The 15,632-nt window shown below is 44.5% G+C and overlaps 3 protein-coding genes across 4 annotated transcripts in view; 2 read left to right on the top strand and 1 right to left on the bottom strand.

Moving 5' to 3' along the window:
- Nucleotides 1–314: 314 nt before the first annotated feature.
- LOC127005531 (protein LLP homolog) lies at nucleotides 315–5,485 on the top strand. The gene is made up of 3 exons (XM_050874456.1): nucleotides 315–464; nucleotides 2,316–2,474; nucleotides 5,111–5,485. The coding sequence occupies exons 2-3, from the start codon at nucleotides 2,330–2,332 to the stop codon at nucleotides 5,353–5,355; spliced, it is 390 nt and encodes a 129-aa protein (XP_050730413.1). The 5' UTR covers nucleotides 315–464; nucleotides 2,316–2,329; the 3' UTR covers nucleotides 5,356–5,485.
- Nucleotides 5,486–6,221: 736 nt separating this feature from the next.
- Nucleotides 6,222–15,632, top strand: part of LOC127005529 (carbohydrate sulfotransferase 11-like) — a 68,884-nt gene continuing 59,473 nt past the window's right edge. Inside the window, exon 1 of one of the 2 annotated variants that reach the window (XM_050874453.1) lies at nucleotides 6,222–6,819. The gene's annotated coding sequence lies outside the window, so the exon portion shown is untranslated. The remainder of the gene's footprint in view (nucleotides 6,820–15,632) is intronic. The other variant, XM_050874454.1, reaches the window with a different exon arrangement.
- On the bottom strand, nucleotides 8,784–14,628 carry LOC127005747 (retinal guanylyl cyclase 1-like). Its single transcript, XM_050874859.1, has 2 exons — nucleotides 13,916–14,628; nucleotides 8,784–8,817 (listed from the first exon to the last, which is right to left on the bottom strand). The coding sequence occupies exons 1-2, from the start codon at nucleotides 14,626–14,628 to the stop codon at nucleotides 8,784–8,786; spliced, it is 747 nt and encodes a 248-aa protein (XP_050730816.1).

The following is a 15,632-nucleotide window of genomic DNA, read 5'->3' as shown; positions in this document are numbered from 1 at the left end:
CTTCTACGGAAAATGAGAAAATGAAGTCCCTGAGCGAAGAGAAAATATCAACACCTGTTTTATTTTCAGATTAAAAGTATCTAAATGTGAATAAAAACTCATATCACACTTTACATAAATTTTCATATAAAATATATCACACGGAAAACAGGAAAATGGAGTCCCCACACTATATGAGCATGATGCTATTTATGTTCTAAAATAAGACTACTTCAATATATTATCCATCCAATTTTTACATTATCATTGTCTTATTCTATTAATGTGTTCAAATCTATATATAGTTACGTGATTAACATTATAACTTCCCTTAGGCTCGTGTTCCCCGCCATCAACAAGGGCACGTGGACAGCAGCTCTCCCTCGCCGCCTTCCCCTGCCATTCCTCCTCCCTGCTCCCCTTCTACGCATGCTGCAGGGCCTTGGCTCGGCGTAGAGGAAGCACACCAGCACACCCACACACAGGTAAGCGAGGAAGCATGCGTGAGTGAGGTGTCCAGAAGCAGAAAAAAACACCCTTCACTATACACTTTACCCTAAGCTGATGTGTTTACTTTGTTTACGAGATTCAACAAAGTAAACACATCAGCTTAGGGTGAAGTGTATAAGTGTGCACTGTGAAGTAACTTAAGTCCAGGGTGTGAAGTATTGAGAAGGAGAACCTAAGAAGCGATACAAAGTGTTTCAGGTCAAAAGAAGAAGACCTACTGGGACCATAGTATTCTCAAATGCTTCCCCACTTACACTCACATTTGACAGGGTTTTTGAAGGGGCATTGGGCATTTCCAGAAATACATTTATGACCCTGGTGGTAGTTTGACCCCTCTTCTCTACCTCACTTGTGAAAAACACCCATGAAAACCAGATCAGTCTCCATGTTGGCCTCTGGAAATATATGACATGAGAGGTGGAAGCAGGCAGGCAGGCATGATGGGCAGGAAGGATAGATCAAGGTGTTAAGACCCTTTGAAGAGATATAAAGCATCAGCTTTATAACAGGGCAGGTAGAACACTTGAAATATATAAGGGCATAAGTAACAAGAGAAAAAGGTTCAGATTGATATTGAGTCTTGAGCACTGTTATCCCTCAGAGCGTAACAGGCCTCTATGTACCATTGGCTGCTATGTACCACCGGCTGCTATGTACCATCCCTGGCTGCTATGTACCACCCCTGGCTGCTATGTACCTGGCTGCTATGTACCATGATTATAGCTATGTAACATTATTATTAATATAATTAATAATAATGTTTATTTGTTCGCCACGCAAATAGAGAATAGAGCAAATAGAGCTCTGCTCATTATTTGCTTCGAAAAGGGCAACTTAGGAACTCCAGTGGATCTGCTCACTATTTGCTTCGAAACTCCAGTGAACTTGTTCAGTATTTGCTTCCTAACTCCAGTTATCCTTTTTATACTACCATGGCATCAGCACTACCATGGCATCAGCACTTTTCCTTTGCTCAGGATGTGGATTGTGTGTTCGCCCTAGACAGGAAGCCCTTATCTGTGACGGATGCAACAAGTGCTTCCACCGCTTATGTGGTACAGCAATTTCACAGCAAATAGTATTATTGTATGCAGTTTTAATATGTTTATGCTTTTGTGTTATCTTTTACTGTAGTTTCATTACTTTTATATCATGTATTTTTAATTTTTTTCTTACAATAAATATTTTATCTTCCTACTTGGTATCTGGTACATAGCAGCCTTGTTTGGTACATATAAGCCAAAGCAGTGGTACATAGGAGCCGGTACATAGCAGCCCAACAATGGTACATATAAGCCAAAGCAGTGGTACATAGGAGCCGGTACATAGCAGCCGACGGTACATAGCAGCTAGCATTCCCTCAGAGCATTGGCTGCTGTTCTGGGATGCAGGTGTGATGTCACTTGTGTGATGTAGCTTGGTATTGTTGATTTCACGCTCCTCAGGGCAGGAGGAGGTGCCATCTGACCCTGCTGTCAGCCAAAATCCCTACAAATTTTCTGCAGTGACAGTTGCATATGACAGCCTGTTCCATGTGTGTACAGCTCGTGGGAACATGTTGTTCAGGTAGCAGTCAATTCTTGTGCCTGGCTACCTGTACATTTCTTTGTGGCCCTGTTGTCCACTGGCAAGTTTTAATGTAAGGTGTGTTGGGAAGGAAGGAAGGAAGATCAAGGTGTTAAGACCCTAAGAAGCGATGCAAAGCATCAGAGGTCCTAAGAAGGTCTGGCCAGTCTTAAAGTGCATTAGAAGAATATCTAATGCCCTGTACAGCTCACACACACACACACACACACATAGACGGTAACACTCCTCCCATTCCACAGGTCACTAGTGCAGAATGGCCAAGAGTCTGAGGAGCAAGTGGATAAGGAAGTGTAAGAAGGAGAAGAGGGTGCGCTATGGCAAGAAGGAGCTGGCGTCGCTGGTGTCTCTGGTGGAGAAGGCAAGCAAGAATGACGTGGTGGTGAGGGATGCAGCAGAAAGTATGTATAGCTATTTTTTTCCCTTCTTTCGTAAGTTATCCTTTCTATATATTTCTTTTTCATTTTCTCTCAAAATTTATTCTTCTCGCAAGATTTGTCCTTTCCATCTATTTCCTTCTCAAAATCTATCCTTTCAATCTATTTTCTTTTCTCAGAATTTATTCTTTGCATCTATTTTTTCTCAGTTTATTCTTTCCCTTTTGGCTCCATTGCTTTCCATTTTTATGTACATTGCAGATAGTATGTATAGTTATTTTTTCTCTTTTCTTTTACATAATTTATCCTTTATCTTTTTTCTTTCCCAAAATTTATCCTTTCCATTCCTGCTCAATCTCTTTCCATTGTTATATCCATTGTTGAAAGCAGAGGTGTGGAGTTGGACAAAAAAAAATCCAACTCAGACTCAGACTCCAGGAAATTTTAAGGTTGTGACTCTGACTCCAACTCCTCCCTCCCTCTCCAACCCTCCCCCTCCTCCTCTTCCGCAGTACTGTGGTAGGAAAATCAAAGCCAGCCACACTACACCACTCATCACACCCCACCCCATCACAAGCAGCCACATCAACCCACACATCACAGCCAGTCACACCACACAATACATCACAGCAAACATCACATCCAGCCACACTACACCTCACACTAGACCACACATCATATCAAGCCACACTACACCATACCACACCCAGCCACACCATACCCAGCCACACCATATCACATCACACCACACCAAGCCACAGAACATCATGCATCATATCAAGCCACACCACACCATACCACACCCAGCCTCACCACACCTAACACCACTCCACATCACACCATACCTAACACCACGTCCAGCCACACCATATCGCACATCACACCCAGCCACATCACCACACATCACACCAAGCAACACCACACCATACTACACCACACTTCACACTCAGTCACACCAAACCCAACCACACCACACCCCACATCACACCCAGCCACACCACACCATACATCACACCTAGTCACTCTACACCATACATCACACCCAGCCACACCACACCATACATCACACCCAGTCACTCAACACCATACATCACACCCAGCCACACCACACCACACCACACATCACACCCAGTCACTCCAAACCATACATCACACCCAGCCACACCACACCATACATCACACTCAGCCACACCACACCACACATCACACCCAGTCACTCCACACCATACATCACACTCAGCCACACCACACCATACATCACACTCAGCCACACCACACCATACATCACACCCAGCCACACCACACCATACATCACACCCAGCCACACCACACCATACATCACACTCAGCCACACCACACCCAACATCACACCCAGCCACACCGCACCATACATCACACCCAGCCACACCGCACCATACATCACACCCAGTCACACTACACACATCACACCCAGTCACACTACACACATCACACCCAGCCACACCGCACCATACATCACACCCAGTCACACTACACACGTCACACCCAGCCACACCACACCATACATCACACCCAGCCACACCACACCATACATCACACCCAGTCACTCCACACCTCACGGCTCACACCATACCCAGCCACATCACACCTCACACCACATAGCATGTTAACATGGTACAGACATCGTTTTAGAAAGTGCCACATATATTGATTTTAATCGCCATGTTGCCCTTCATGCTATGTTGGTAGAAAGTGTTTCTCTGGTGTCAGTGTGATGTGTTGGAACTGAAAATGACCCTATTTAAGTAACTGAACAGGAATGGCTGAAAATGATTCAGACTAACACATCCATTTCTCTTTTCCTCCATCCTTTCTGTTGTGAAGAAAAAAAAACACAAAGTAAAAAGAGGTTACTGGATAAGAAGGACTATGATAATTTAAAGTAACATATTTCTTAACATTCTACATTCCTTTACTTGTATTGTATATAAGAAATGAGTGAAAGTGATGGTAACTGAACAGGAAGCACTATGATAATTATTTAAATGAATACTTCCATCTGTTTAGTTGTGAAAAGCAAAATTAAGGAAAAATATGGTAACAGTGGGAATAAAAAACATGATAATTCAATCTAACACATTAATTTCCCTTCATTTTCATTCCTCTATTTGTGAGGAAAGATAAGTTAAAATGGAGGAACAGGAAGGACTGTGATAAAATCCTAAAACCAACAGACCCATTTCTCACCTCCAAACCTTTATGTACTCGTGAGAAAAAAAAAGTAAATATAGAGGTAACTGAAGAGTAAGGAGTGAAAAACTAAAGAACTAAAGAGCAACAGGAATAAAAATGGAAACTGACACATCCATTTCTGATCTTCTTCATCCTTTTAGTTAAGGGAAAGGAGTAAAAACAGAGATAACTGAACAGGAAGAACTACAGAGAAATAAGAACTAAAGAACTAAAACATAATGATAACTAAAATTAAAACTGTCACAACCATTCCCATTTTCCATCCCTTCAGCTGAGGAGGAGAAAAGGGGTAAAAATAGAGGTAACTGGACAAGAGTGACTAAAGAACAAAATTATAAGTAAAGAACTAAAAAGATGATAACAATAAGAAATAGATAAGAAAAAAATATAACTGACATCCATTTTTTCTTCTCCATCCTTTTATTAAGTTGTGAGGGAAAAAGAAGTGAGGGAAACAACCCAGCCATCAGCAGCTTCAGGAGGGGAGGATGGCATGGAAGTCACCACCACCACCACCACCACAGGAGAGGGCAAAGTCTCCTCCGTGAAGGCTATCATCAATAAGACAGGCACAGCACCCAAGTGGCTACACCCGAGGAAGTTGAAGAAGAACAAGATCATCAAGAAGAAGAATGCTAAAGCCGGCAAACAGAAGTATAAATTCAAGGGATAATGTGCGCGTGTGGGGATGAGCAAGAGTTTTTTTGTTTTTTGTTTAATGGATGGTTTGTAGGTGAATGTGTGGTGTAGGTTATAATAATGTTGTATGTCTTCAATAAATGAATATATGTGGTGATATGTTATCGACTTTTATTCGTCCTCTTTCTTTTTAACCTTTGTCATCGTAGAAAAGGGATTAATATGACATAGAGTAAAAGGAATCACATAATTATAAAGATGGGATAGGCCTTTCATTCTCTCTCTCTCTCTCTCTCTCTCTCTCTCTCTCTCTCTCTCTCTCTCTCTCTCTCCAAATATCAGCCTATCATTGCGGTTCTCACTAAATAAAACTTCTTAATCATTCAGCTATTTGTATTTCGTATAGGTAATAATTATGATATTTTTAACTAATTTAATCTCAAGAACGGGTGGGTATCTATAGATAACAAAATCCTTTAAAGAATGGCCTTCGAGCTGTCAGGTACTCGGGCGACTGTGCAGGTGTCACAATGTATGTATCCAGGAGGTGCCAAGTGAAAGTCGTGGAAATAGTTCTCTCTCAGTGGGGTCGCAAAAAGCACCACCCCATCACCACCTCCTTGCCCCGCCCTGCCAGCCGTACGATACCCATGACGCATTGGTACCGACTCCACGCATGATCCTAAACGCCTTTCCTGTTGGCATGTGGGTCCATTGATTGTGGTAACGCTACTCTTACCCGCATAAAAAGAGTACGCGTCATGTTACTGCTGCAAGGGATGGGTACGCGAGGACAGAAGAGGACAAGGGCACGGGAGAAATCAAGAGGTCCCATTCTTATGCGTATCGGGCTCATTGCAATTATTTTCTAAGGCCACAGGGAAGATTAACCGAGTTTTCATGGTTGAGGTTCCCATTCAAATTGCAGAAGTCGTGTAAAACTATATAGGATCACAAAACAGACCTTGCAAATCCCAGCAACTTCTACGAGGGGCATTTCAAACAAACGTTCTGAGGCGCTGATACAAGACTCCCTCATCACATCCCGCGGCCGCAGGAAGCTTTAGTGAAGAGGCGGCTCTGTGTAATCAATTCACTGCATGTTAGCAAGGAGGCGGTGGCTGCGTCCCATAGCTGGCAACTCTTTAACCCTTAATCCGCACCGCCCGCCTCTCAGTGACCACCCCACACTGCCTCGTCCCGCCCGCCTCACGCCTTTTCCCGCCACGCCCTTAGGACACAGCATGAGGGACACCGGTATTCCCACAGCCATGCCCTGAGGTGCCCCGGCGCATAAAGGCTGCAGGACAAGATGACATATGAGAAGCAGGCGACGCGAAGGTCAGGCAGAGCAGGGCAGTGAGGGTGAGGGCAGGACGCGGGCAGGAGGATCACTCTCCCTCTCACTTGTGTTCTCCTTGTGTCTTCCTACGTTATGTCCTGCTGCAGGGGAAGGACGTGTCAGGCAGGAGTGAGCGACATCCTGCTGGGACATTAGGTAAGTGCTATGTGACCTTTCAGTCCTATCTCCCTCTCTGAAGGAAGGAAAGTAAAGTGAGGAAATGTCAAGTTGCTTCTGTATAGATCAGTGAGTGAATAGAGGGTGTCACATGGCTGCCCCAGTGCTCCCCTTGCCCCCTGCTCCTCCCTGCATTGCTAGGGGCGCCAGGGGGACACGAGGAGAGGCCGGAAGGGCTTTATTTCCCCTTGGTGGATGGGTGGGTGTTCGGTATAGCGGGGTCCGAAGGGGAAGCCTTGCCCATGGGAAGGGAGCGTGTCGGGTGACTTTGTCTTTCCCTAAATGAAGCACATGGGCGCCCGGTGCATTATCCTTTGTTATACCTTGCAATACTCCTCTCGGGGCTCTTTATAGATCCGAAACTATCTTCCTCATATTCCTTTTAAATGTATCAGCGCCTCAGTTCGCCTGTTTGAAAAGCCTCTCGTAGAAGTTGGTGCTGGGGTGTTCAAGGACTGGTTTTGTGATCCCAGTGATCGTTTTACCCAGCTTCTGCATCTTGAAAGAGATAATCACCCAGGAAAACCCGGTTAATCTTCTCTTGGGGCCTTGGAAAATAGTCGTAATAGGAGCTCGATAAGGTAATGGATCTATGCCTGCACGCCTTGCCCCATGTCTTACCTCACCGTGCCTTGCAATACTCCACACACGAGTCATTATTTTACTGTGACGGGTAATTATTAGGGATGTGCGTTTCGGTCCGAGTGCTACGTACTCGGTTCTTCCAATTCAGTTACTTGATCGATTAAATCCCCCCAAAATTGGGGTGGTTTGATCGATCGATTGATGATGGACTAATAAGATAAGCGCAACACTGGTGGCGTGCCGACAGATGTCTTATAATCTGTAGACCTTGACTCTTCCGCTTTATCTCGAGCATGAATGAAGTACTGGAGCTCTTTGAAAATATGAAGAAAGTTTAATATTGTTTGAATCTCACATGGAATGTTAAAGACATTATCTTATAAATGTCGTCTGTCCTCAGACGAACCTGAACAATAATTCTCATCTCTTGCAACACTTACCCTTTCCCCTTCAGCAGCCTGTGACAAGACTGCTATCTCTATACTATCTGTTTCCCGCACATAGCTGTCGCCTGAGTAAAGATCATTCGGTATCCGGTTTACTCGGTTTTGAAGAGTAATTAAAACCGAATTACTCGGTTTGCAGAAAGTATTCGATTCCCCTATCGCTAGTAATTATGTGGATTCGTAGCTATACACGCCTAGCCCCACGCCCTACCTTACCTTATCCTGCACCTTGCATTACGTCTTGTTATCTTGCAATACTTCACATAACGGCGCTTCATAATGTTGGTGTGATGGATATATACGAAGCTATACATGCCTTATTACCTTACCTTACCTTACAGCACTCTATACACCCTTACCCCACGTCCTACCTTACCTTAAAATACACACGCCTTGCCTTACACTCATTTACCATACCGTCTTGTCCAACACTATTGCTTAGATTTACTTTACAATACTCCACACAGCTCTTTATAAACGTCTGTGTGATGGATAGCGCCTTGTCCGGTACCCTAATATCTTAAATTACCTCACAATACTTTGCATGGCTCTTTATATGTTAATGTGAGGGATAATTATACATCCGTAGCTATAAACGCCTTCCCCCCACGCCCTTCCTACTGTGTGCTTTATGGGGTCAGGAAATAGGCGTAGAGCAGGCCTCACCCACCCTCTGTGTCTCTCGTCAGGGTGATAGTTAACAGGAAGCAGGTGTTAGTGCCATGCAGAGGGCCTTGCTTGCTGGCGTGTTTAAAAGGCTGTTGTGTTTTAATGAATGGTGTTACGATATGACTGTCTGCTGCATCCCGTGTGTGTGTGTGTGTGTGTGTGTGTGTGTGGCTTTCCTGTTTGATCCATCCCTCCCTTCCGTCCATGCTTCCGTCCCTTCCCCTCCCTTCCCTGACCCCTCCCTCACTTCACTCCCCTCTCAGCCGCCCATGTGCAGCTGTGGGAACCGCGGGAAGGGAGGGAGGGAGAAGAGAGGGGAGGGAGGGAGAGGGAAAGACATGGTAGAGGAAAGGGAGGTATGTGGAACACGGGTTGGGAAGGAGAGGAGAAGGGAGAAGGGAATGAGAGGGTAGTGGGAGGGAGGTTAACAAATGGGACACGGGTTGGGAGGGGAGGGGAGGGGAGAAGGGAAAAGAGGGTAGGGGAAGGGAGGTTTGTGGGAGTCGGGTACCGAAGAAGAGGGGAAGGGAGAGGGAAAGACAGGGTAGAGGAAAGGGAGGTATGTGGGACACGGGTTGGGAAGGAGAGGGTGAGGGAGAAGGGAAAAAGAGGGTAGTGGGAGGGAGGTTAACAAATGTGACACGGGTTTGGGAGGTGAGGGGAGGGGAGAAGGGAAAAAGAGAGGGTATGGAAAAGGGCGGTATGTAGGAGTCGGGTTGGGTAGGAGAGGGAGGGGAAAGAGAGGGTAAGAGAAGGGAGGTAGGCCTATATAATATGTGGTAAACGGATGCATTTCTTCATAAGCCTCCATAGCTCCCATTCTTCTCCGTAGCTTCCATTAGTACTACTCGAAGGTGACTCTACGGTGTAAACAAATGCTTTACCGTCATGGAAATTAGGGCCACTTTCGTAGTTCGCCATGATGGGTTAGTAAGCCTCCAAACCAATGCCAAAGACTTCGGAAATTCCTTGTGTAGTGTTTGGTGTTCATATTAATTGATTGATAGTTTATTGTTGCAAGTAAACAACAAAGGAGAAGGGAGGAGCATGCCATCCCAACCCCCAGGCAGTACAGAGTGTGATTATACAACTAAGGATACATGTGGAAGTAGCACCAGGAAACTAAAAAGATACAATGGTAGGGGACAAGTGCTAAAAAAAAAAAAAAAAAGCCTTGATTTAGTCAGTAAGTTCAGAAATGTGAGGAAACTATACAGGGAATCTCTTGGTGTATCTGGTGTTGCATCGAAAACCTAACCATTGTGGAGTGTATGAGATTGAATAGTTTGTTCGTGCGATTACAAAGCCACTGTGTTGGACTGTGAAATTAGCTTTTAAAAGTGTTTTGTTTATCAGGGGGTGATAGTAAGATGACATTCCGTGGCAAGTGAGGATATTATCATGGTTATTGTTTCGTTGTCAACTAGAAAACCATTGGCCTTTCACACGAACATATCAAACTAAACTAAATTGACTCTTAGTGTTTTGTTCATCTTGGGCTGATAGTAAGATGACATTCCGTGGCAAGAGAGGGTATTATCATGGCTATTGTTTCGTTGTTAACTAGAAATCGGTGGGCTTTTCACACGAACATATCAAACTAAACTAACATATCAAAAGCAAGCAATTAGTGCAAACCCATCCCCATGTTAAGAGAACCAGGAATAAAATCGAAATGGGTTTGAGCACTTTTCGTAAACAGGAATGCAAACTAACTAACTAACTAGAAATCTATGGGCCTTTCACACGAACATATCAAACTAAACTAACATATCAAAAGCAAGCAATTAGTGCAAACCCATCCCCATGTTAAGAGAACCAGGAATAAAATCGAAATGGGTTTGAGCACTTTTCGTAAACGGGAATGCAAACTAACTAACCAGCTAACCAAACTAACTAACCAACGAACTCTCTAACTAACTAACTAAATAAATAAATAAATGCTGGATAAAAATAACAGGGAGAAATGGGAAGCGAAAGAACATGACTGATTAAGGAACAAAAGTTGAAGACATTCGAGTAACGAGTATTAAGATTCATTATGACAAGTTAGACAGTCAGGTTAGTCCCACGCCCAACCGTTATTACCTCAAGTTAAAAGCAAAAACTAGGGATGCAGGAGAGAGATAGGTCAGTGTCCACAGTTACTTGCCTTCATGATATTAGGGCCAAGGACATTCGCCCTCTGTGTGTATGTGTGTGTGTGTGTGTGTGTGTGTGTGTGTGTGTTGCATATGTTTCTTAATATCAATATCTATCTATCTATATCTATTTATCTATCTTTATCTATCTCTATGTATCTATCCATCTCTCTGTCTGTTTATGTTTCTATAATGTAGTTATTTTGCAATGCTGCGGTTAATATATATTTATCAATCTCTCTCTATCTCTCTATCTATCTATATGTTTATCTACCAGCTTATATAATACTTGCACAGTATGTATTGTAATAATGTGGGTGATGAATGCTATCTATCTGTGTGTGTGTGTGTGTGTGTGTGTGTGTGTGTGTGTGTGTGTGTTGTCTAGTGCACTTTAGGCTGGGCACCTCTGGAATCCTTGATCGATTTCGTAACTCAGACGTAAACCCGCTACTCAGACCTTTCATTATTATTGTTGTTATTATCATTATTATTATTATAATTATTATTATTATTTTTATTATAAATAGAGGTTCAAGGAACTTTGTGCTTCGCTCTTAAATTTCTTGCTTGAATCTCTTGCCAACTGCTCTCTCTCTCTCTCTCTCTCTCTCTCTCTCTCTCTCTCTCTCTGTCTCGTATGGTTTATTTCTGTGGTGCAAGGTTCTGATAGTCTGCTCCTTTCCTTCAAGTCTGAACACACACACACACACACACACACACACACGCGCGCGCGCGCACGCAGAAACTTTTTTTTTTGTGTGTGTGTACAATAGTTCTTTATTAATTTTTTTTTGTACGACTAGTACAAATTCAAAAATCAAAATAAACTACATCGTAACTTTCATCATTGTCAGCTGCCTCGTATACTCTATTGTAAAAGGATAAAAGATTAGTAACTAGGCCGATTAGTTTGACGTCAATTATAGGTAAAATGCTGTGAGTCGTGAATTAAATTATGTCAGACATAGTATCCTAATTCATGTGCTGATATTGAAAGTCGTGCCTTACTAATCTTTTATCCTTTTACAATAGATTATACGAGGCAGCTGACAATGATGAGAGTTACGATGTAGTTTATCTTGATTTTAGTAAGGCCTTCGATAAGGTACCTCACCAGAGATTAAATAAAGGCAGGGCTCATGGAATAGGAGGGAAGGTTAACGATTGGATTAGGGCGTGGATTAGCGACAGGAAACAGAGGGTTACCATTAACGGTGAAAAATCCGAATGGGGTAATATTACCGGTGGGGTTCCTCAAGGTTCACTGTTAGGCCCACTTTTATCTATATCAGTGACATAGACAATGGGATAACTAGTGACATAGGTAAATTTGAGGATGACACCAAAATAGGACGCACTATTAGGGCAGGGGAGGATGCTAGAGCACTGCAGGAGGATCTCAACAAACTGTCGGCTTGGTCAGAGAAATGGCAGGTGAATTTTAACATCACCAAGTGTAGGAACACGCAACCCATTACACGGGTATAGTATAGACTTTACAGCAATAGGCAGGACAGAGTGTGAAAGGGATTTGGGAGTGTTAGTGAACTCTGACCTAAAACTAAGGAAGCAATGTATTAGTGCGAGGAATAGGGTTAACAGGGTATTAGGCTTTATAAACAGGACGGTAACCAACAAAAGTGCAGAGGTCATCCTCAGACTACCTATTTAGCTTCAGTTAGGCCACACTTAAATTATGCTGTCCAGTTTTGGTGCCCACACTACAGAATGGACATCAACTTGCTAGAATCAGTCCAGAGGAGGATGACCAAGATGATTCAGGGGCTTAGGAACCTCCCATACCAAGATAAGCTGAAACATCTCAACTTACATGCTCTAGATTAGAAAGACGAAGAGTGCGGGGAGATCTGATAGAAGTATTCAGATGGGTCAAGGGTTTCAATAAAGGCGATATAAGTAAATTACTGAGAATTAGCCAGCAGGATAGAACACGCAGTAATGGATGTAAATTAGAAAAATATAGATTTAGGAGGGAAATAGGCAGCATTTATTTAGTAATAGGGTGGTGGGGGAGTGGAATGGACTCAGCAATCACATAGTGAGTGCAGGGACGATAGCTTGTTTTAAGAGTAGACTTGATAGCTACATGGACGAGGGTGACAGGTGGTAGTGGGAGGGAATCTGGAGCTGCCTTGTGTAGGGCATCCTCCTCTTGCAGTCTCCCTATGTTCTTATGTTCTTAAATTGTAATGACTCGCACAGACTTACAAGCATACTTATCGCCTGTCTCTATGCACGGTAGTAGGTATTGATGTTGATTGTTTTGTAGTGTCCTTTTTTCTTCCATAAAATTGGCGATGAAAGAAAACGGATTAAGGTTGTATCATGCATTCGTAAAGCATCACATAATTTCCGAGAGAGAGAGAGAGAGAGAGAGAGAGAGAGAGAGAGAGAGAGAGAGAGAGAGAGAGAGAGAGAGAGAGCATGACTTTGCCCTCCCTGACCTACATTGTGCAAGCAGATAAACAAGGGTCGCTCATTTGACTTCCAAGCCCACGGATTAGGCGACTTCCTTGAGGCTGCGAGGGCCCACTGTACCGTCTTGAGGGTGATACATGAAAAGAAATGTTAAAATGAGTTAAATATCAGGGCAGTCATTAGTTATGCCTTATAATTATAATACGTATGTGATGAAACGAAGTAAATAGCCTGTAATTGTTAAGGAAGTTTATCATTTTACTACTCGAAAACGTAGGTTATAAGTAGCTGTATTTAAATTGTTTCGTGTTAATAGTACAAAGTGGTAAGAGGGATAAAGTATAGTAGTATATAAACAAAATATATTAAGTAATAGAATATAGATCAATAAATATGAGTGAAATAAATTTAAATAAGGGAATGAAAGTAACCTAACATAGGAAAGGTCTTGGATATTATCAAAGCTATGGAAAAGAAACAGCTGTCTTAAATGATTATATAAAGAAGTATGCGAAAAGCGTTGTTCACATGACAACTGCAATAAAGTAAATAAAATAATGTACTTAGCTTAGTAAACCGGGAATAAAAAGTTAAATGGACGAAGATATCGTAGGGTTGTAAGATGTGCTCATGTTTTTTTGGTGTTGGGAAGGATGCGAAGGTATGCGAAAAACGTTGATGTGGAAGTAGTACTAAAGTAAAAGAATGTATAGCTTCATACAGTGGGAATAGTCAAAGGAAAAGAAAGAACATATCATAGCCTTGAGGGAACATCTTGACTCCTTGTAAAACCTTTTTTGCGAGGGTCGCCGTGCAGGGTTCGCGGCCATGGCGGCCTCGGCCAGCACGTCCAGGGCGGGGTAGTACCGGTGGCAGGTGTCCAGGATGTTGCTGAGGACGTAGCCGAGGGAGAAGATGTCCCCGGCGCGTGAGCAGCGGCCGCCGCCCAGCAGCTCCGGGGCCAGCCAGGGCGTGCGCCGCGTGCCCGCTCCCTCAAAGCCAACCCTCGTGCCCAGCCTCTGGGCCGCGCCGTAGTCGATGAGCGACACCTGCAGGCGGCCGTCAGCGCCTCGGCACAGCGCCACGTTGTTCTCTTTGATGTCGTTGTGGGCGTAGCCGCGGGCGTGGAGATGCTTCACGCCTAGGCCCAGGGCCACGAAGGCCGCCAGCCTGTCGGTCTCGCGGCGGGCGAGGCGGGGCAGGTCGCAGAAGGTGTTGTTGCCGCGGAAGGTAGTGAGCATGGCGGGGAAGCCGAGGCTAGTGCCCAAGGCCTTGGGTGCCCCCGCCGCGCCGTCCAGGTCCAGCAGGCCGTCAAACTCCTGGTGGAACATGGCAGCGAGGCGGCGGTCCCTGGCCAGCTTGAGGCAGCACAGCTCGCCCTCCACCTGCACCAGGTACACCGTGCACGTGGCGCCGCGCCCCAGCACCTGCTTGTGCTCGGCCACCAGCGTGTTGATGCGCTCCTGCGTCAGCTTCACGAGGCGGGTGCTGTGTGGGAAAGCCATGGCTCGTTGTGTCCATGACTGTGTAGGTGTTGACATTCAGCACCTGACCGCGGTTGGCGGCGCGGCAGCCGGGATTAGGGCGCGGGGATTGGAGTTGACATTGCATAGGCTGCAACTCAGAGCTGGATGACACACACACACACACACACACACACACACACACATATCATTCTTTTACAAGCACGGACGCCTCATGGCTAAAAGGGTGAAAAGAAATGAAAAGAGCAGCGGAGGAGGGAAACATGAAAATGAAAAGAGTGGCGGAGGAGGAAAACATGAAAATGAAAAGAGCAGCGGAGGAGGAAAACATGAAAATGAAAAGAGCAGCGGAGGAGGAAAACATGAAAATGAAAAGAGCAGCGGAGGAGGAAAACATGAAAATGAAAAGAGCAGCGGAGGAGGAAAACATGAAAATGAAGAAATGAAAGGAAGGGAGAAAGCGTAGCATGGGGGAAAGGGCTGATTGTCTTCACAGATCAGAGGGATGAAAGGGAACCCGAGTCTTGGTCACGTACTCGTGTTGAATTATGCTCGATTGAAAGCTAAATGTTACTCCTCCCTCTCCCCCTCTCTCTCTCTCTCTCTCTCTCTCTCTCTCTCTCTCTCTCTTTTCTTATCTGTGGACATGGGCCCGACAGTTGGCCTTTGAAACACACACACACACACACACACACACACACACACACACACACATGAGTCGTTAACCCGTTCGAATCCTGTTCAAGACGGAGACATAACTGGTTTTGAAGTTAATTGGGTATTTTTTCGTGCTTTACTTCCCACCACCACCACCATCACCACCACCACCACCACCATCATCACCACCACCATCACCACCACCACCACCACCACCATCACCACCACCACCACCATCACCATCCTACTACACGTGTTACTGTAATCACCTCCATTCCCTTCTATCACCACACCTTCCACTTCCACCTACACCACCACCAAGAAGGTTAAAGGCGGCGTCACACAGGGCAAATTTCTCCCAACATGTT

This window comes from Eriocheir sinensis, chromosome 30 (genome assembly GCF_024679095.1).
Source record: "Eriocheir sinensis breed Jianghai 21 chromosome 30, ASM2467909v1, whole genome shotgun sequence".
NCBI classification, from domain to species: Eukaryota; Metazoa; Arthropoda; class Malacostraca; order Decapoda; family Varunidae; genus Eriocheir; species Eriocheir sinensis.
The sequence above is the reverse complement of the archived record's forward strand: the minus strand, read 5'-3'. Positions and strand labels throughout refer to the sequence as shown.